At 40.8% G+C, this 22,364-nt stretch overlaps 1 protein-coding gene across 1 annotated transcript in view; it reads left to right on the top strand.

The window, feature by feature from the left end:
- Nucleotides 1–22,364, top strand: part of LOC128457599 (protein turtle homolog B) — a 118,283-nt gene that overhangs the window by 19,951 nt on the left and 75,968 nt on the right. Inside the window, exon 2 of the mRNA XM_053442376.1 lies at nt 12,159–12,350. Within this exon, the coding sequence (XP_053298351.1) occupies nt 12,159–12,350 (192 nt within the window). The remainder of the gene's footprint in view (nt 1–12,158; nt 12,351–22,364) is intronic.

Raw genomic sequence — 22,364 nt, forward strand, 5'->3', positions numbered from 1 at the left:
GGTTTGCCACGGAGCCCGGTCGGGCACAGCCCGAACAAACTACGTGGCACCCCCCCTCTCTTCATCTCATGGGCCCACCACCTGTGGGAAGACCCGTTGGGGTCGGGTGCGCAGCCACATGGGTGGCAGCGAAGGTCAGGGGTCTCGACGGACCAGACCCGGGCGGCAGAAGCTGGCTCTGGGGACGTGGAACGTCACCTCGCTGTGGGGAAAGGAACCGGAGCTTGTGAGGGAGGTGGAGCGCTACCAGTTAGATCTGGTGGGGCTTACCTCCACGCACAGTCTCGGCTCTGGTACCGTACTCCTGGATAAGGGTTGGACTCTATTCTTCTCCGGAGTTGCCAAGGGCGTGAGGCGCCGGGCGGTTGTGGGGATACTCATAAATCCCCGGCTGAGCGCCGCGGTGTTGGAGTTTACCCCGGTAGACGAGAGGGTCGCCTCCCTGCGCCTAAGGGTTGTAGGGGGGAAAACTCTGACTGTTGTTTGTGCGTATGCACCAAACAGCAGCTCAGAGTACTCGGCCTTCTTGGAGACCCTGAATGGAGTCCTGCATGGGGCTCCAGTAGGGGACTCCGTAGTTCTGCTGGGTGACTTCAACGCCCACGTGGGCAACGATGGAGATACCTGGAGAGGCGTGGTGGGGAGGAACGGCCTCCCTGATCTGAACCCGAGCGGTCGTTTGTTATTGGACTTCTGTGCTAGTCATGGATTATCCATAACAAACACCATGTTCGAACATAAGGGTGCTCATAAGTGTACCTGGTACCAGAGTACCCTAGGCCGAAGATCAATGATCGATTTTGTGATCGTGTCATCTGATCTGAGGCCGCATGTTTTGGACACTCGGGTAAAGAGAGGGGCGGAACTGTCAACCGACCACCATCTGGTTGTGAGTTGGATCAGGGAATGGGGGAAATTTCCGGATAGACCTAGTAAGCCCAAACGAGTAGTGCGGGTGAACTGGGAACGTCTGGAGGAGGCCCCCGTCCTAGGTATCTTCAACTCACACCTCCGGCAGAGTTTTTCTGGCATTCCTGTGGAGGTTGGGGACATTGAGCCGGAGTGGGCGGTGTTCAAAGCCTCCATTGCTGAAGCTGCGGCGGCTAGCTGTGGCCTCAGGGTCTTAGGTTCCTCAAGGGGCGGTAACCCTCGGACACCGTGGTGGACACCGGTGGTCAGGGAAGCCGTCCGATTGAAGAAGGAGGCCTTCCGGGATATGATATCCTGGAGGACTCCTGACTCGGTTGCAGGGTACCGACAGGCCCGAAGGGCTGCAGCTGCTGCCGTGTCGGAGGCTAAGCAGCGGGTGTGGGAGAAGTTCGGAGAGGTCATGGAGAAGGACTTTCGGTCGGCACCAAAGTGTTTCTGGAAGACTATCCGGCACCTCAGGAGGGGGAAACGGGGAACCATCCAAGCTGTGTACAGTAAGGATGGGACTCTGTTGACCTCAACTGAGGAGGTCGTCAGACGTTGGAAGGAACACTTTGAGGAACTCCTGAATCCGAATAACACGCCCTCTATGTTGGAGGCAGAGCTCGAGGTTGATGGTGTTTCGTCGTCAATTTCCCTGGTGGAGGTCACTGAGGTAGTCAAACATCTCCGCAGTGGCAAAGCCCCAGGGATTGATGAGATCCAGCCAGAAATGCTAAAGGCTCTGGGTGTTGAGGGGCTGTCATGGTTGACACGCCTATTCAACATCGCGTGGGAGTCGGGTACAGTGCCAAAGGAGTGGCAAACCGGGGTGGTGGTTCCCCTGTTCAAAAAGGGGGACCAGAGAGTGTGTACCAATTATCGGGGTATCACACTTCTCAGCCTCCCTGGTAAAGTCTACTCCAAGGTGCTGGAAAGGAGGGTTCGGCCGATCGTCGAACCTCAGATTGAAGAGGAACAATGCGGTTTTCGCCCCGGACGTGGAACTACGGACCAGCTCTTCACTCTCGCAAGGATCCTGGAGGGGGCCTGGGAGTATGCCCATCCGGTCCACTTGTGTTTTGTGGATCTGGAGAAGGCGTATGACCGGGTCCCCCGGGAGAAACTGTGGGAGGTGCTGCGGGAGTATGGGGTAAGGGGGTCTCTCCTCAGGGCCATCCAATCCCTGTACTCCCAAAGCGAGAGCTGTGTTCGGGTCCTCGGCAGCCAGTCAGTTTCGTTCTCAGTGGGTGCTGGTCTCCGCCAGGGCTGCGCCTTGTCACCAATCCTGTTTGTGATATACATGGACAGGATATCGAGGCGTAGTCGTGGTGGGGAGGGGTTGCAGTTCGGTGGTCTGAGGATCTCGTCACTGCTTTTTGCGGATGATGTGGTCCTCATTGGATCATCGGCTTGTGACCTTCAGCACTCACTGGATCGGCTGGCGGCCGAGTGTGAAGCGGCTGGGATGAGGATCAGCACCGCTAAATCTGAGGCCATGACTCTTAGCAGGAAACCGATGGATTGCTTACTCCGGGTAGGAAATGAGTCCTTAGCCCAAGTGAAGGAGTTCAAGTACCTCGGGGTCTTGTTCGCGAGTGAGGGTACTATGGAGCGTGAGATTGGCCGGAGAATCGGAGCAGCGGGGGCGGTATTGCGTTCGCTTTACCGCACCGTTGTAACGAAAAGAGAGCTGAGCCGCAAGGCAAAGCTCTCGATCTACCGGTCGATCTTCGTTCCTATCCTCACCTATGGTCATGAGGGCTGGGTGATGACCGAAAGGACGAGATCGCGGGTACAAGCGGCCGAGATGAGTTTTCTCAGAAGGGTGGCTGGCGTCTCCCTTAGAGATAGGGTGAGAAGCTCAGTCATCCGTGAGGGACTCGGATTAGAGCCGCTGCTCCTTTACTTAGAAAGGAGTCAGCTGAGGTGGTTCGGGCATCTGGTAAGGATGCCCACTGGGCGCCTCCCTTGGGAGGTGTTTCAGGCACGTCCAGTGGGGAGGAGACCTCGGGGAAGACCCAGGACTAGGTGGAGAGATTATATCTCAACACTGGCCTGGGAACGCCTCGGGATCCCCCCGTCAGAGCTGGTCAATGTGGCCCGGGAAAGGGAAGTCTGGGGCCCCCTGCTTGAGCTGCTCCCCCCGCGACCCGACCCCGGATAAGCGGATGACGATGAGATGAGATGAGACTCTTGGCTACGGAACAGTAGTCCCCCGGGTTAATTTGCTAAACAAAGTCTTACCCTATAAGTCAAGTAACTGGTGTAAGCAAATAAAAATAAAATTAAAATGCATTTTTAAATATGTAAATGCTTCATAAATGGATCAATGTTTCAATGTCATTAAAGACATCTCGTTTCAAGATGCCTTTGTTTGCTTTTAATTTACCCTCATATATACATTGTATGGTAACAATCATGAAAATGTATTTAATGTCTGATTGTAACACAGCTCTGGCTGTCGGATTGACTCTATTTTGTGAACCATCCACAGTTATACCATGTATTAATCTGTTACTACATCCAATAGATAAGATGATTAAGGTTCCCTGTGGAGACAATAGTATCCATCTGTGCCCTGAGAGGCTACAAGACACTCCCCGTAGAGAAATACCATTGGTCGTTTTTAATGCTGATGTCAAACATGGGTAATGTCAAACCAAATAACTATTTAGTAGGCGTTGCTGCACCTGTCACATTGAACAGGGCAAGACCTTCTTGAAAAAATATAAGAAATGGGGCAGTTTTGGCTTTCCTCCATAAACAGTCAATCAATTTAAAGGTTATATAATCTTACCTGGACTACAAAAAAAGTTTTGTCTCCAATTAATCTGTATCTTGATCGTGGGGGTGTAATGGTCTGTATCAAAGTCCATCTACTCTAAAATCCTGGATGAAATCCAAATTGTGTCTCCTCAGGTACAAATAACGTGTTCCAAAAAAATAAATCAAGTAGTGATACTGCCAGTTAGTCTGGTTTTTGTATTTTTATAGCAGTGAAAGGAGACAGAGAAACTTCATGTCAGATAATTACAGAAAAAGAAAACTATAAGTATATTATATAATAGCTATTTAAAAAACAAGAAAATATCCCACATTTTAAATCACTAGCACTTATTAAAACAAACTAAATTGTAATATAAATAATAAAAAACATTCAAATTAAGAATTCACAATACATCAAAATACATATTAAATCTGCTTTAATTTGTCAATAGATTACTATAGATTACTAATTCTAATCTGGGCAAAGCTATTTCATCCAATTAAGTAAATTGTTTGGGAATGTTTGAAGTTCATCTGACTGTCTGAAGTCCTGGCTTCCACCCCTGAGTTGTGACACAAACAAATCTGAATTAACCCCCGGGAATTTGCTAGAACACTGTCGATAAGCATCAGTGCAAGTAAAAGTGGGTCATCGAGAAGGACAGGATTATTGGACATAATACTTGGTGGACGTTCTGTTGACAGCAGCACTAGAATTTGTCTTTTTGTCTTACTGAGACAAGACAGATTCTCCTTGACCTGTGGCTTTGGTTGTTTGCATGAGCTTACAAATGGAAATTGCATCCAGGAATAAATGCATTAGAATATCAACTTTGTTGTCCAGATTACAAGTTGAATTTTGCAGTGCAGCATTGTAATGAGGACCAACATCATAACTTGTAACCTTTCTTTGCCTCAGTCCACATGATACAGGATGGCTCAGATGCTGCACCCTGCAAAGATCTCTTTTGAATCCCAAACGATGAGAGATGCTCGCTTATAGGCAAGCAGAATTAGGTCAAGTCTCCCACCCTTTGGTGGAGTATTAGTGTTTTAAGCCAGGCTGGTGTATTTGAGGATTGCAGCTCAAGCTGACAAACACCAATGAGCAATGCATTTTCCCTAAGCACACTGTTTAGGCAAACATATTTTTACTTTTTGGATGTAGCATTCTGTTTTTTTGCTCATTTAAACTGAGTCTGTGCTTCAAACACGCCACGGTTCAGAATAAATTCATACTTGCTGCAGTTACCCAAATGGATTCCTTCTCCCTGCAAGAAGCATTTGCACAGTGAATATTCTGTAGTTTGCATGGTTTGCACATTTAGCTTTTTTGATCTAGAATTGGAATGTAGTTGTTTTTGATCCCACACAGGGGAATATACGCTCTTTACAGCCTCTTCAACTGCTTTTTGGTTTGGAAACTATTTTGATGTATTTAGAAATGCAGATGTCTTTTGTTATGCTCAGTCCTCTTACTAGTATTCTGTTTCAGTATGGGTGTGTATGTAGTGTCAAAGTAATCAGCATAGTCATTTGGTATTGAGAGTTTTTCTTTCCCTGTGATGAGAATAAAATAAAATGTGGTGGGGCACACATATAAACGTGAGCATTTCTAATAAAGTAAATACACCTTAGATCCACTGTTTTCCATTTGACATGTTGCAACTGTGTGCTCTTTGTAGCCACTGCTTAACTGAGTCCCAAGATTTAAGCCTGGAGATTTGGGCAGCAGATGGTGGAGTTTAGAAGCCCAGCGGCAGACAGAAAGAGGAAACGTTAGTTTGGATCAGTCAGGTTTACATGCAAACTTAGGATAGCAAGGCTTGAGGGATCCCATTGTTTGACAGTCTGCTAGCTCATGAGACCTAAAGGAATAGTTCGCTTATTATCTACTCACCACTATGCTGATTGAGGTGTTTGAGTCCTCAAAACATATTTTTTTAGTTTCAGGGGTAACCTTTGTTACAGCTGAATCCAATACAATTGAAGTCAATGGTGACTCCTTCAGACGTAATAAATCCACAGAAAAAACACAACATGCCTCCATACTGCTCTTGTGGTGTCATCCAAGTCTCCGCAGGCCCCAACCTTTATATTTGACTTGAAACAATGTCATTTACACCGTGTTTTATGCCTAAATATCCTCTGATATCTTCCTACGAGGTGGATTCACAGACCGTTGGACACACCATCGTGTGGCTATGGCCGCCAGCTTAGCCATTTCCTGTGACCTTGTTTCTTATTTGCAAGAATTTTTTTAACTTTAGTGGAAATGAGGGTTCTGACATTTAGAGCCTGAAGGCAAAGAGGGAGTGGAGGTTTGCAGGAGCCCAACATGGCTGATCGATGACCGGGGTTAGGAGACTAGTTAGAGGTGGCAGTGCCTTGAATAGATTTGGTAAAGGGGTGGGTGCCGCCCTGCTGGTGAGGAGGGCTGATCAGCTGACCTCTCTGTGATGTGTTGGGAGGTGACATTTACACTTAGCAGTAAAGTTCAAAGACGTGTAGCTCAAAATGTTGTGGCCATTTGCTGTTTATTATATGCCTCTAATGCTCTGTGCACCCTCATGGCTTTGTGGGCTGGCTGTCAGCATTATTAATGCATCCATTAATTTCACAGTGCTGACGCTTTATTACCACCACAATTGGAGTTCAAATTTGGAATAAGATACACAAAGACTAAGTGCCGGTGCAAGAATGATAGGCTGTATGATAATGCACCGGCCTTGCTATAGTCATCAATAATTTATGTTGCATTGTGTAAAAATCTCATTTATTTTTCATTTTTGGTTGGCACTTAGCAGAGTGGGCCAGTTGTCACTGCTAGACAGTGCCAGGAACGAGCTATGGGACCAGCTGAGACAAGGACAGGGGAAGCTTGTATATATGCTCTGTTTTAACTGCCAACACACGGAGTGTCAGATTGAATCGTATGCTGGAGTGTGTTGGGCCATACTTGGATTGTTTTTTTATTGCACTGACTGAATCTTCATGCACGGTATCATTTGTCACCTTGTTTAAATATAGAAAAGCAGTTTTCTGTGAGCGTTGAATGTAAAAATGAGTCATTCTGCACTGTCACATACAATCTCATGTGTGGTCTATTATATTCTCATATATTTTCGAATATGCTGTTCTCAAAGAGAACCATCGCTTATCTATGGCACCTCACGGCCTGGTAGCAAATATCACTTGTAAATCACACTGGATTTTTAATTGCATTGTACTGGAACATCGTGAAACTGAATTCGGTACATCATGAACACTCAAATATCACATTCTGTTCTTTTTTGTTTTAGAAAATGAGACAACATAAGTAGAAGTAAATGCCTGCCTCAAACTACCTGTCTCCATGTTGGAACTTTATTCCCCAACTTGTAAATTAAAGCTTACGGTGTAAAGTCAGACAGAAAACCAGTTATTATCGTGACTTGTACCGCACAGTCTCCTTTCCCGATGTAGAATAAGGGGGAGTTTTTTGTCAAGCAGTCAATAATGTAGCTGAGAGTTATTTAAATGACCTTCAATGTCTCTTCGCTGTCATTCCAGCACATGCCTTTCTGCTCCAACACTGTCCCATTGATAACATGATCAGGGTCTGTCTCTGCAGTTGAAATATACATTTCAGTGACTGACAAAACAGAACACTATAGATTAGTTCAATTAAAAAATGAAAAGGGGGAAGAATCTTATGAAATTTCACAAGTGGATTCATCTCCATCTGGATGTCACACATTTTAAATTTGAACATGAATATTTGAACCCCCCTGTCATTTGAAAAAACATTCAAATTTCAAATAAAGTCAGCCCTACAACTATTGATGTAGAATGAATGAGATGCATTAAACATCTATATTTTCCTGCCTTGATTTAATTGGTAGTGCAGTACAGTATACTGATCTGATGGGGAGTTCAACTATGACACAAAAGAACCATCCCTTTCTCTTCCTTCTTGCTAAGACTCTTGGTTGTGTGTATGTGTGTGTGTGAGAGTGCACCTCAGTGATTAAACCTTGTGATGGTGCCCTCCCCATGGACTTTGATTGTCAATGAGCTAAACCCTTACGGAGAGGTGTGGCTGGTGGTGGAGGGGGAGAGAATCAGCTCTGCTTCTCCTCTCAGTCATCTGCTCGCTCCCTCTCCATCTCATCAGATATAAACAGTGAAGTCATACCTTCCAAAGGGCCTGTTTTTGTGCTAGCTGCGATGATGTCACCAGCAACCAATCAACACGTAGCGCTGCCAGAGGTAGCATGTGTGCGTATGTGTGTGTGTAAAGGGGGTGAGGGTTTGGGTGAGGGGGGGCACCACTGGGAAAAGCACACTTGCTCGGTTATTATCTGGTTCTGCCAGCAAGCATGAGCGCACAGATGCACATCAAATGATGAATCCACAGGCTGCCTCTGATACACACAGACTCTGTGATGTAATACTGCATATATATGGCAGATATTCTATTCCTGGTACGAGATGGATCTGTAACAGATGTCAAGTTGGAATTAGAGATCCGTATTGTTAATCATGTGATCACAGATAGTCCATTATTGTGCATATTTCACAAGGTGACTGCAGTGTTCTCATGAAATGTTTAAAGTGTGCTATGCCTTCAAACTCAGCTCAGCTGGCACATTTCTATGTACATCTGCAAGAGTTTTCATTATATTGGACACACATTCACAGTCAAGTCTAACCTTTAACAATTTGTTGCTTTTTTATATCGACCTCAGTTCAAGGTTACAAGAGGCTTTCCCCTCTTTGCAGTGGATCGAAATATGCATTTAAAAGATCAGGCTGTCAAGTCAAGACACTGTTGAAAATGTACTGGTGGCCTTGAATAGTTTTTCAATTATGACAGCAATGTGATTTGTTTGTCTGCCCTGCAGCGAGCATATTCTGGTAATTGCAAAATGGAGAAATAGTGTTGCTTTCGAAGCTCAACAGAATGTTATTGTGTTTTTAAACCTTGTTCTTGCTGTTAAATGCAGCACTGCTCTGCTGGAGGAAATGTAGGTGAAGACTGTATAGCTGCCAATAGCCCCTGCTCATCTCGTTCTCACTGTTTCTTCAAGCATTTCCCGGCCATGTGTTATTGTACCATTCCATTTTTCCCCAGTGAAGAAAGGAAATTGACAGTGACCTTTACATAATGGAAGTTAAGGTGTATTGTTGAATTCTGGATTAGAAATTAATTTAGAAACATTTGACTTTTATTTAATTGTGGTAACATTCATATTATCAGAAGGATAATAAGACTGCTCTTTTAAGAGTCAGTGAAGTATTATGATGAATAATTTGGATATCAACGCCCCCTTTAAAATCCTTCTACAAAAACTTCAATATACCTTTCAGGCTAAATGTGTCAGGATTGGTGGAATTAGATGGACCCAGGAACAGAGGTAGTGAACAAAAAGAGTATTTAATATAAGAAGAGGCTTTAACTAGACAAACACAAAACATAAACACAAAAGGAGTTGACAAACTGGAAAGACAAGAACAGGAGGACCAAACACAAGGAAGCTTACACGAGGCTCAGGAGATAAGGATAGGGCAGGAACGCAGGAAAGGACAGCACCAAGAAACACAGCAGGAAAAGCAGACAATCCGACAGAGGACAAAGGGAAGGACAGAGGCTTAAATACACACAGGGAAGGCAGGGGCAATTGAACACAGGTGAAACACATGAGGACTGGGTAAGACAGTCACTGACAGGAAGTGAAGAATGTGATTGGGAAAATTGGGAAAATTTAAACTCCAGGACAGCAGAAGGGGAATACAAAGTATGTGATGCATATTTGATCAGTTATATCCTATCAAATTTGTCATCAATATCGTTTAAAATAATTTTTCAGTTTGATTCCTGGCGTGATACGCTCGCGGCAAGCGGAAAAAATAGACTCGATGCCGAAACCATCGGTGCAGGGTGCGAGGCGCCCTTGGCGCGGCGCACCGCAGCCGATGTGCAACGCACAAAGGTTTAAGGCGCTTGGCTTTCCTTGGCACGTAAACCGACGTGAGACAGCGTCTCTCCTCAGGAGAAGGAAAACATTCTGTGACGTTTTAGCTAGACCTCAGATAATATGAACATGTTCACCGTTCAAATACAATATTGTTCATTGATTTGCTTTCAGTTCCTCGTTCTCATAAAAACGAACGTGTTCATTGAAAGCGTTCTTTTGAACTCGTTCATGCACAACACTGGCAAATAGGGATAATAAAGTTATCTAGTTTTTCAAACAATCCAAATATGAATTAAGTATCAATATACTATAGCTCAAGCTTTGCACCCGCAGCCACTGTATGTATGATATTTGTATAAATAAAGCTTCACATTGCCACTGAAATACTTTCTTCTGCCTCGCCAGAGTAGTTGGATAGCACCACTACTATGGAAGAGTTGTAGTGAATTTTTTCGTTCATTTTCCTGACATCCGGTCAAATAAAGGATTTTAGTCCTTTTGGTCGGTCTCGTCTTGTTAATAGTTTCCAGACTCCGGTTTTTGCTGTGCTATAGAGTATAACCCCAAAACTTGTGATTTGTCCCTTGTCTTGTTCTTGAAATGGATGAAGTCTCATTGGTTACTGGTGCACACAACTTGTTACATCATGGTACACTGTTTGCTTTCACCAATGAGAGACCCGGCAGGCAGAAGGCTGTCATCTGTGTGCAGAATAACCCATCTGCCTGCCTGGCTTCCTTACAGGTCAAAGAGGGATGAGCAGTGAGTACATCTGATTAGCCGTATCGACTGGTTAAACGCTACCACACCAGGTTTTCACTCATAAAGCCAAGCTACATAGTAATTAGCCTGGGATCAATGTGGCTGTCCAGCAGCTAGCCTGCAGATGCACAGTTTCAGTGGGATTGCTCCATCAATGTGCCAAGGAGTGAATTATTTTAAGGGAAAGGTTAATCATCACAATACCTCATGTTTTTGTCTGCCCACATTCTGTCAGACCAACACGATGAAATGTGTCTGTCAAGATAGATACCATGGATGTGTCGGAAAGTGCACCAGTAGTCTTTGCTGTCATGATTGATGGAATTGGTGGCTTAGCACATTTCTTTTATCGCACACAGTCACTTTCTTGGTAACTTTTCTCTTGATTTCCAAAGAAGGCTCATTGGTATGGAGATGAATAGATGGTTGTAGAAATAGTTTACTTAACATCAATGGTGAAAAATGTGATGATGGATACCACTAACTTTCTGATTGTAAACTTCACCCAGTAAGAACCCTTTCAGTAATATAGCAAAAAATATACAAAACACATAATATTTTAACCAATAACCAAAACAATATAGTTGAAAAAACTAATTATACAGACAAATGAAATCATCCTTCTAAACCAGAAACCTGATTACCCCAATGATGCTTTCAGTATTTACCAGATCTGTTACAGGGGTAAGTCTTTTTCTTAGCAACGATAACTTTAGGTCAGACTAAAGTACTGTACAGACATGAGCTAAGAATATATGCTACTAATAATGTAGCCGTACTGCCAACAGTATTAAGAGCCATAATGTATCTGTTATCCTATGTATTTGCAATGTGAATGTATAGTAAGCCTTATCCAAGACATCCTAGCATTGTTAAGTAAATAAAAGCCCATGACGTACAAAATAAATACTAAAAAGAAAACTAAAAGGAGTGAGTACAGGAGTGTTACTGACTGGCATGGTCGTCACAGTGGTCTGTACTTGTTTGGTAACTGCTCAGAGCCAAAAAATAGTCTAGCACATACCGCCCACGTCAAACAGCCAACTATCTTTTATACCCTTCCCAGTCCTTATACCAAGCTAATACAGTGGAAACTGCTTACAGTGATCACGTTTGTCCCGGGCCAAGTTGATTAATTGATCAGTATAAGAAAGTTTGAGTACTATAACCAATTACATAGCTTCAGTAGGACAATCCCCAAGCTTGAGGGAAAGGTTACAGCTTTGTTCATCCATAGAAATGGTTGATCACTATATCCGGCTTCCTCTATATAGCTCAATGCTGGCAGTAGATTCATATTAACACACATGAACGTGGCATCAGTTTGAAGATTTAACTGACCATCATAAAATCAACAAGTATATTTCAAATGTATTACTTCAAGCAAAGCTCTTCTTTTTAACTGTAAGGACTGTTCAATATTAGAAAAGAAGCATAGGTCTTGTGATCACCACATAGAAATAAGATTAGTAATTATCAAACCCTCGAACAATAACACAAAAAGATACATTTTTACTTTGTTTTCACACATTTGATCTGAGTATGTAAAATCATCTTCATGCCTATACACAACTGTTCTTTCTACTGTTTGTATTGTGGTTACAGGAATATTATACATAGGAATATTGTACTGGCTTTAATGTGACTGAGTTTTATTCGACACTATATATATATATATATATACACATACTTGTAGCTCAAGGCTTCAAGTGGACTGTGAGTGTTGACTGGGCTGACCTGTGCATACTGTTTTACCAGGTGCCCACGGAGTGCGAGAGGAGCCCCAGTTTGTGACGGCACGTGCAGGAGAGAACGTCATCCTGGGATGCGACGTGTCCCACCCCCTGAACGGCCAGCCCTATGTGGTGGAGTGGTTCAAGTATGGAATGCCCATCCCCTTCTTCATCAATTTTCGCTTCTACCCTCCTCACGTGGACCCAGAATATGCTGGTAAGATACTTACCACTCACATTTTGAAAAGCAACTTAATGTTTGGCTGAAAGCAGCTCTCTCTTGTTAGAGGTGTTGCATGTCTAACCACACCCAACAGTGATGCTGTTGTGAAGTGAAACAAAACACATTTCAATTTATATTTAGTTGCTCTTCAAGATCTTACTTTACTGTAGAAATGTGCTTTACTTACTGCCACTTCACTTTGGTGTTTGAGCTTCAGAATGATCTGCAAAAACGGCACCAAATTTTAAAGTGTCATTTGTTTGACTAAAATCTGAGATAGCATGTTGTACCCACAAGCGTTATTTCAGGATTCAGTATAAAATGTATACAAATGTGATGTGGAACGTGAAGGGTTAATGCATTGCACACTGACAATGGACTTTTGTTCAGTAAAGCAGTGAAAAAATTCTGTCCTTTTGAAATCACCAATATTTGAATCTTCGTGGATCCAGTAATTCTCAATGAGAAAAGAGGAGATATGTAATTTTCTGCCGCTAGGGGTCGCTCATCAACATAATTACAAAACGCATCGTGAGGTAATTTGATCGTAATATATATGTTTGCTAACCAGTGTAGACAGCTCTAATGAGATGACATTTCCCTTGGAGGCAGAAGCTTCTTCCACATCAGATTATTTTTGTATTGTGTTCAATGTGGACCTTTTGCTGAGGAGGTGAGAGGGCTTTTCCCCTCGCCTGCTTATGATTTCCTTTCCTTCGATCACTGAACCTTAAGACTAAACCTTCCTTCTGCAATGCTTTTGATTCAAATTCGTGCATTCATTCCTTCATTTCATAACATTTTTTATGAGAGTTGGGAGAGTCAATTCAAGACATTTTGCATAATCAATCCAACATATACATTAGTTAAACTGCATTGCTCTACAGAGTGTAACACGATAACAAATGATTGATCATGAAAGATGATTTTGCTTTGTTTTTACCCAAATCCATAGAATCTATATAGTCCACACAAATACAGCTTCAGACAGACCTGCAAATATCCTCTTTAACTTTTAATGGCCAATGATCAGTAATAATAAGGCTTAATAATAACCAACTAATAAGTGACAAGCTGTATTCATATAGCACTTTTTTTAAATATAGTTGCAAAATAAACAAAAATATACTTAAAAAAATACACTTGAGTCATGTGTTGATCTAGTTAAACAAAAAGTCAAAGTTAATAATGAGCGATGGTAAATAATAGTTTTTTGGAAAGTGACTCAAAAGGAAATTCTGTCTGTTCCAATGTCCAGCAAAGTCTCTCTCTCTCTCACCAGTTTAAATTTGAGATCTCTTGTTTTTGGAATGATAGCCTCAGGGGATCTGAGGAAGTGACTTCCAAGGTTTTCTAACCAATTATATAAGAAATGGCAGCTGTTGCAGGGATGCCAGAATTGATCAAATATTGACTTGTTTCTTTGTTTCACTGAAAACCTTGAGATTTCTTCAAGATGTCTGCTGTGCATTTGCTACAGTAGGGATTACTGCATTGGGCTGAAACTAGCAAAGTAACTTGCTTATGCTTGGCAAAGCTTTGTTAGATAAGGCTTAAACAAGTATTCAGAGATTTCATAATTTTGATACAGGATCAATTAAATCTTGCAGTGATCAGATTACCTCTCTCCAACCTTGTACTCACTGTTAAAGTCCCAAAACACAACAGCAGAAACACGAGGGGAATATAACCCACTGAGCTGTGGCAGCATGAGTAGAGAAGGATATCACTTTTGGAGCCAGACTCACGCACACACACTGTAAACAATGTAACCCAAAAAATCGTAAACTTTTCCAGCAACATTAAGGAAGGTTTCCTAAAGCTATTTAATCTATACAAGCTTTTTGTCACTAACCATAATCTCAGGTTCCACTATATACTGAATCATTTTTAACAATGAGTCACAAGTAAAAAATATTAAAATATGGTGTAAAAATTTTACCCTAATTAGAATTTTTCTTTGTAATTAAATAGCATACTAATCTCCATATCCGCTTGAAAGCCATGTGATTGATCTGTCACTGTCTGCATCGGATACAACGAAAGTTTTTTTTTTAAACTGTTGTTTACACTTCTTATCCCACCTGCCTCCTGCAGCAGGAAGAAAAATGATCTGACTGACTGGACAACAGAATGTTTGTTTACTCTTTCTGCATCCCAAAACACTTAGTCTCCATTGATTAGAGCACTGATCCCTGACAGGACTGGCTGTTACATTTCAGAAGCTATGGTCCTGATCACATAAAAAAGACCAGTAGGATATGAATGGAATCCAAAGTCCCTGTCATAGGCAATTTTATGATTGTCACTACCATGACAAAGATCCAAGAATGTTCTTGTCAGTGTGATATTGTGTAATAATATCAAATACGAAAATGTATCCAGGGGATCAGATATTATTTGCTGTAAGCATTACATGTTAACATTCACTGACTAATACATGAAGTCACACACACCAAATTAGACACTTTAGTCACCAGTCAAATTCATCCTGAGGGAAACACAAATACACCAGTGCACCAAATGTCCTGGGAGTGCATCTAGTAACTGTTGAGATACAACATTACAAATGACAGTCTCACAGTATCACTAAAGTACAAGTCAGATGGTCACCAAAGTCTGTAGGAGTCTGACTATGTCATAGGGTAGAATGACATTTCATTTAAGTCCTAGATTTTTTAGATGACACATTTCCCATTCAAAGCTGCGCAGAAGCTCTTCCTGTGAGGCAGGGATGGCAAACCTCCCGCAGACTATTTGATTTGGCCTGCAATATAATTCTTAAAAATATACTTCATGACAGCAATAATTTTTCTCTGCAATAAAATAAAAAACAATCAGGGGGAAGACATGCCTCTGTGTTTTGTGGCATTGCTGAAGCAACCAGGGGACTGTCAAGGAAAGTAGATGTCTAATTTTCAAGAGAAATGGAAAAATTATTAATTCATTGTTGAAGTCAAGCCACTGTCTTATATAATAAAAAAGTCAAGTCTCATCAGCATCATTACAGCTGTAAACAATCACATGTAAAGACCTGGTTAATGTAATGCTAATCAGTGGAGTTGGGTGTTCAACAGACAGCCACCACAAGATCACATTCTAACAGAAATTGTTATGCAGGCTACTAATTGCCGTCTTTGCAAGTCATGCTTTTCACTAGGAAAGGCATGACTTTTACAACATGCTTTTGGTTAAAGTCGCCTGTGACTAGCATCATCATCATCATCATCACTACCAGTTGACATCAGATGCCCTTCTGAAGAGAAGCCATTCTAGCCATTTTATTAGAAAGGTGTGTGTCAGAACATGGTGAGACCATTGTCAGGCCACCCCACTGTAAACCTAAAAAGCCATACTTGTCACGGTTTGAGGAAGGAGATGGACCCAGGATGCAGAGGTTATAACAAAAAAAGGTATTTAATATAAACAGAGTCTTTAAACAAGACAAAAACTAAACATGAACACTACAAGTAACCACTGGTGACAAGGCGCACGGAGAACAAGGAAGGATAAGCAGGGGAAGCTGGACGAGACAGAAGGACAAAACAAACCATATCTGACGACGTGTAGAAACGAGTAACGAACCGACAAAGGGCAAAAGGAAACACAGAGGCTTAAATAGAGACAAAGGGAAGGCTGGGGTAACTAGCCACAGGTGCAACACATGAGGACTGGGAAAGACAATCACCAAGACAGGAAGTGACACACCCGAGAAGCTGGAAACAACACACAAGGAATGCGAGACTACAAAATAAAACAGGAAACAGAAAACACAAAGAGAAAGAAATCCACAAACTAAATGACAGAACATCACAATACAGACAAAATGTAGAAATCAATCTTTTGTTTATACCATTTCGATAAAAGCATCCAGAATCTTGATTGAATTGAATTGAATGAGGCAAACTAAACTGATTGAAGATAGTTCAGAAATGTTCACACCTATAAGGTCCCACATTTAAACTGCAGTGTCAGTACAAAAATAGGCCATGAGATCCAAGGAACTCTCTTTAGACCTCCCTGATAAAAATTGTAGTAGGGCATAGATCAGGGTAAGGGTCTAAACCATTTCTAAAGCTTTAGTGTTCCCAGGATCACAGTGGCCTCTATAATTGTGTAATGGAAAAAGTTTGTAATCACCAGACTCTTCAGAGGTTTAGCTGTCCAGCAAAACAAGCAGGATCTTTGTCAGGGAGGTGACGTAGAAAGTCACAGTCACTATCAGAGCTTCAGGATGAGGAGAATTCCATCAATCACATCATTGTGCTAGAGTTCAAAGTGAATACGGAAATTTTAATCTATAGGCAAATATCTTAACGTTGTGTCTAGTAAACACCACGTACAGCATTTCACCTCTCAAATACAATATTAACTTAGTTACTTTTGTTATAGAGTATAGATCAGTGGGCAAATATGGCAATTTTATCAATTTGCAATCTACAATGCAATAAGTCACTGTAAATAGTAAATCATGTTTCATGCCAAATATGTATTGCTGGTTGGTTCTTTAAGTTTGGAAAGAATAACACACAATACTGCAGTTTCTACAAGTCAACTACAAACTTTTGACTCTCTTTATTTTTTTTTATTATTGAACCACCGCATCATTTGTGTTGATGTTCTTTATGTTTTTTCCCCGTTAAAAGTATTTTTTTGGTAGTTTTTCCTTACTCTCATCGCGAATTCAAGGCAGAAGATGTTGCATCATGTTTTGCCTGTGAGATAAATTGTGATTTGTGAATATGGGCTATACTGATACAATTTCATATATATTTTGTAAACTCTTGTTGCTTTCTTCAATCTCTTCATGTTTCATATTCCAGTGCTAAAAACACATCACTGTTATATCCTTTGGTGAGTCAGTGATTTATCTGTTTGTTTGAAATTGCAATAGCCAGCTACTGAAATATCTGTAGCCACATGCAGACTGACACCAACCTCCCACTGTGGCCCCTGCATTAAATCATGGAATAAAGTCACAGGTCATGGTCAGAGCTGCAGAGATTATAGAGACTTGCATTGTGCCCTCTTCAGATGTAAAGGGTTATTGAGTCAAGCCAACTACAGAAGCACTGTTTCCAAGATACCCATCTGCCCTGGGTTACAACTTAGCATTGTCTTATCTTTACAAAGAGGAGGAAGGAGAAACCCACTGTGAGAGGAAAAGACTAAATATAAATATTTTTCTGAAAAAGTCTAGAGAGGTAGAAATTCAGTGATAGCCATTCAGGAAGAAAGCTAGAGTAAAACCTTGACTGTACATTGTTGAATGTCCTCAACCATCGTCAAATATCTTGTAGGCAGTCCAGAAGAATGGTGTAATTGAAAAAAAAAAAAATGACCTAACACAGCAGACATTTTCTGATGGTCATGAATCTGCTTCAAAGCTAATAATTTTGCTTTGAGTTTAAAATAACAGTCCTATGCGTCATCTCATGAAACCAGTACAGTCTATCATGCATTGTTCTGTGCTTGTAGTAAGAAAGGAATTATTGCTACAACACATTTGTTTGAACGTCTGTGCAGTTCACAGTATAAAAGTCACACTACCTTTGATGAGCACCTCAGCAGTGGTGGCATGTCAACCCACAGCAAAAGCAATGTCCTCTTCTGTTATCACAGTTAGTGTCAGTCATGACTAGTAGAGCTCTGTGACAGGCTGCTATGTATCAACTGCAAAAAGCTGATATAGCTGAGACAAGACATGGGGCTACATTGACTGAACAGAACAAGGTTGGAGGAACAGCTGGACGTGTGTCATAATTACTGCAATGAACAAAAGTCCTGCTGACTGTGGCATTTACCTTAGGGCTACCGTTCTGTTCCCTTGTCATATTATTTTGCAGACAAAGCTCGGTCTGGGCAGTTAAACAGTGCACATTCAAGCTCTGAACCGGACAAGCATTCGGAAAAGTTTGATTAAAATGAATTGTTTAACATCGAATATGGTAGACCGATCAGTAGATTATATGGAATTTATTGAAAGCCTCTGCAGTGGCCAAAGTCAGTGGCTTGAAGCTTTATCTTTATGGGTTGTCCTTTTGTCTCTCTGTCCCATTGTTGTGAGCATCAAATCTCAGGAACGCCTTGAGCAACCAAACTTCAAATTTAGTAAATATTAATTTGGGCAAAGGTCGGGGTCACTGTTCCCTTACAAAACGTCTCAGGAACAGCTTGCAGGATTTTTAAAAAATGATTTGTTGCACCATTGTTTGGAATCAGAGATTCACTGATTAGATTTTGCTGGTAGAATGGTTAAAGGTCAAGTTCATTTTGACCTCTTGTTCTTTTGAACGCTATAAATCAAGATCATCCATAGGGAATTGTATAAGATCTGGCACAAACATTCACTTGGACTTAAGGATGACCTGATTAGCATTTGGAGGTCAAAAGTCAAAGAGATCAAGGTCACTGTGATAGATTTTTACCTGGTGATTTCATTATCTTAAGAAAGCCTCAAGAGATTCCTATAAAATGTGGTTAGGGTTAGGGTTAGGGGGGCATACAAATAAAAAAACTAGTTCCTTGTAAACCCAGCTCCCCGCGGCATTAAAGCTGCCGCTTGCAAATAATTAAGATGTCAAAGCAATAGTAAGGGTTATTTTTTTTTTTTATAAGAAATAGGAAAATACATATATTTAATAATGATAAGACAATAAAAAAACAGTGCAGTTTAAGTCCAGTTCATTTTCTACTTGCTGCACCCAATGGATTTTTTCAGTTATGAGAATGTTGATTTTGACACAGGCATAGTTAACTGGGGTTGAACAAAAATAAATAAAAAATCTGTTTAATGTGGTTTAAAAACTGTGGTTTATGTCCAAATACCAACAAAAAATAACATTCCCATCAGCCTCGGCTGCATTTTGTCCTTTGTGCTTATGTTAGCTTGCTAACATGCTAATGAAAGATAGTGACTATAACAGGTTTAGGTGAAACTACTATTATATTTCTGCATTTGTAGAATCATCATGAAATATAAAGTTTGTATAAAGTATTGAGATGACAATACAAGCTTAAACAACATACATTTTAAATGATAATAGTAACACAATCTGAGTTTGAATTGCTTTCTATTGCTACAAATAGTAATAATGACATTTCATTGTTTTACATGTCAATCACCCTGATACAATACCAACTTAAAGCTGGGGGGATAAGTTGTTTTGTAAAATGAGAGATTACACCGGCTCCTTCCAAGAGATTTATATGGGGCAGTGAAATAACCCGAATGAAGAATTATGTGCAATTTTAACCTTTAACCGGGAAATTCCTCTGCTTGCTTTAATAGTATCAAAGTGACACGTTGTCACTGGTTTGAAAAAATTGACTTAATTCGCCCATTTTATCTGGAAATGTCTGTACATCATTTAGTTTTCCTGATAGAAATAAGATTAAATAAAATGGTCTGCCGGAGCTGGATTACATAGTGATGGCATCATCCCTGCTTCAGGTCTAAAAGGCGGGCTTTCAAGATACGCTTTTCAGCCACACTGAAGCCAAATGTATCTTTACAGTTATTTATGTCATGACATTTTTGCTCATGTCTTCATTATCAGAAGTGTTCATCTTTTTATTGCTGTGCTAATAGGCAGGTTAGCACAGCATTGGTAAAAGTTGAGTGGTCATTAACTAGCAGATCAAATACAAATTAGATGATATATGTTCCGGAATTTAATTTGGGATCCCAAAACAGTAGATGAAGAAGAAAAGGATATGCAAGAGGATAAAGCCCAGTGGGAAATTTAAGTGGAGTTCCACTATATGTTTGAGAACTAAGGAACTGCTTGTGTATTCATATGGAGCTAAGGATGAGGCTGATTGAACTTATTTTGTTTGTATTGTCAATGATTTCACACATCACACCTGCTGTTGAAAAGGTTTCAATTATTGAATACAGAATCAAATTTGGGAATCCCTGTGTAGGCTATCTACTTAACAATTAATGATGTGTCATATTGAACGTACCATGAACATCCTAGCTTCAACCCACTTACCTCAAATCTTCTTCTTGTGGCTTTAAAGTAATTGATAGTAGGATAACAATTTGTACTTGTCAAATCCAAACTAGTTCAACACTTCACTCGAGCTCCTGAAAATAGATTCAGCAGTGGTAAACATTGCAGAACATAGTGCATCATAGCATTGCTGGTGTTTACACACGACACCAGAGATTTTCTGCTATAATTGAGTAGGATGTGACCTTTGAAGTCACACAGCATTGAGGTCATGTCATCAGCTGCCAGTGAATATATGTACATCATTATCAATGCTGTGGTATATGATGGTGTTTGACATCGCAGTTACCCGCAGTATGTGTTTCTGTTTCCTTGATGTAGATAAAAGAGTAGACAGAATTCAAAATGGTATCCTGCCTATTTGCCTCATTTATATTTTAAGTGTGCATGAAAAAAACCTTAGTTTAGGGATTCCAGAAATACTGTGGCAGGTTGTTATTGTCGAAGGTACATCTGAAACAAACCGCTTATCTGGCGTTTAATTTAGTCCCAATCTGTCAAACATCAGTTTTTTTTAATAATTGGTCAAAGTGACAAGTTGTCAACCGTTCAGCTGGCAGCATGAATCTCTGTTCTGTACAGAAATGCAGGTGGTGCAACCCACCTTCAGGATATATGATAAGACAAAATGATTTCCATCATGAGCTTTTATTGATGATTGTGCACAGGACAATGTGTAGAACAGTTTACACAAGATAAAAATAATGTGTGTGATGTATAGGCTCTCCTGCACTTATCATGGTTCACAACAACATTACGTCAAACTAGGGATGTAAACATATTAAATAACAAAACCTCTGAAGTTTTGACAGTAGAGAACTGATATAATTTCAACTGACCTCACACATGTAGAGACAGTCATTAGGTACTCTTTCTAACTTAGTATATGTAGTATTGCTTGAGTAAAAATAGCAGCCAAAGCAGCAGGAGTTTCTACGATGCACATATAACAAAATATAATCAGTCTCTATTTAATAACTCTAATAATCTAATACGATTTTGCGAGATTCTTCCTCAAAACCTTTCATTAGATGTGTTCTGCAGGGCAGGATAAGAAACTTTTTAATAGGACATATTTCGGCAGATATATTGCTATTAGAAAACATTATGCTTTTAAAATGTTTACAAAAAATTGCATTTGATGCATTCAATTAAGTCTACAGCACCATAAAGTGCATTTCCAATATCTGTTTACACTATCTCTTTGAATGCATCAAATCCAAACATCCAGTAAAGCAGGAGTGAGGGACATTTTTCCAATCGATACTTTTTGACACCCTTTGAGGCCCACACTGAATTATTGGACACAAATATCACACTTAGGGCTGGGGCACATTTGAGGATAATTGGGCCAATTTTAGACTTGATTTGCCACTACTGACTATCTTGGGGGCGTTCCCAAGGAGAGGCCACGCTTTTACAATATGTTAAGAGTTGAAAATTCTCTGGTGTACACTAAGCCTAACCTCTCTTATGTAATAGCTGGAGCTGCTTCTCTTGAGTGAGTTATCTGTTGTCAGATGGCAGTGATGATGATGCTTCTCACAGCTGGCTTTAGCCAAAACATTATGTTAAAACTAATCTTTAACCTTATCCAAGAGCATTTGTCCTCTTAACCACCTCAACTGAATGTTTCCAACAGCAATAATGCCTAGATTTACCTTTTTCATCCTTGGGAGTGTTTCTCTTCAAAGTCAACTCAATGATTGGTCTTCATTGACAAATTAATAATTGCACATTTATTTTTCTTCAACTTTTTTTTTGCCATGATGCTTGTCAAGGATGACACTTGAAATTAAACGAAACATGTAAGTGTCTGTTTTCTTCACCCTGACTGTGACCCTAACTTCCTTCAGGGTTGTATTTCTGATCCCCATCCCTAAAATAAAATGATAGGACAAATTGTTTAGTGTCACATTCTGTATGACCAATGGACAGTAAATGATCCAGATACTTTACAGTATATAGCAACACTTTGATGACACTTTGT

The sequence above is a fragment of the Pleuronectes platessa genome, chromosome 15, assembly GCF_947347685.1.
Source record: "Pleuronectes platessa chromosome 15, fPlePla1.1, whole genome shotgun sequence".
Classification (NCBI taxonomy): Eukaryota; Metazoa; Chordata; class Actinopteri; order Pleuronectiformes; family Pleuronectidae; genus Pleuronectes; species Pleuronectes platessa.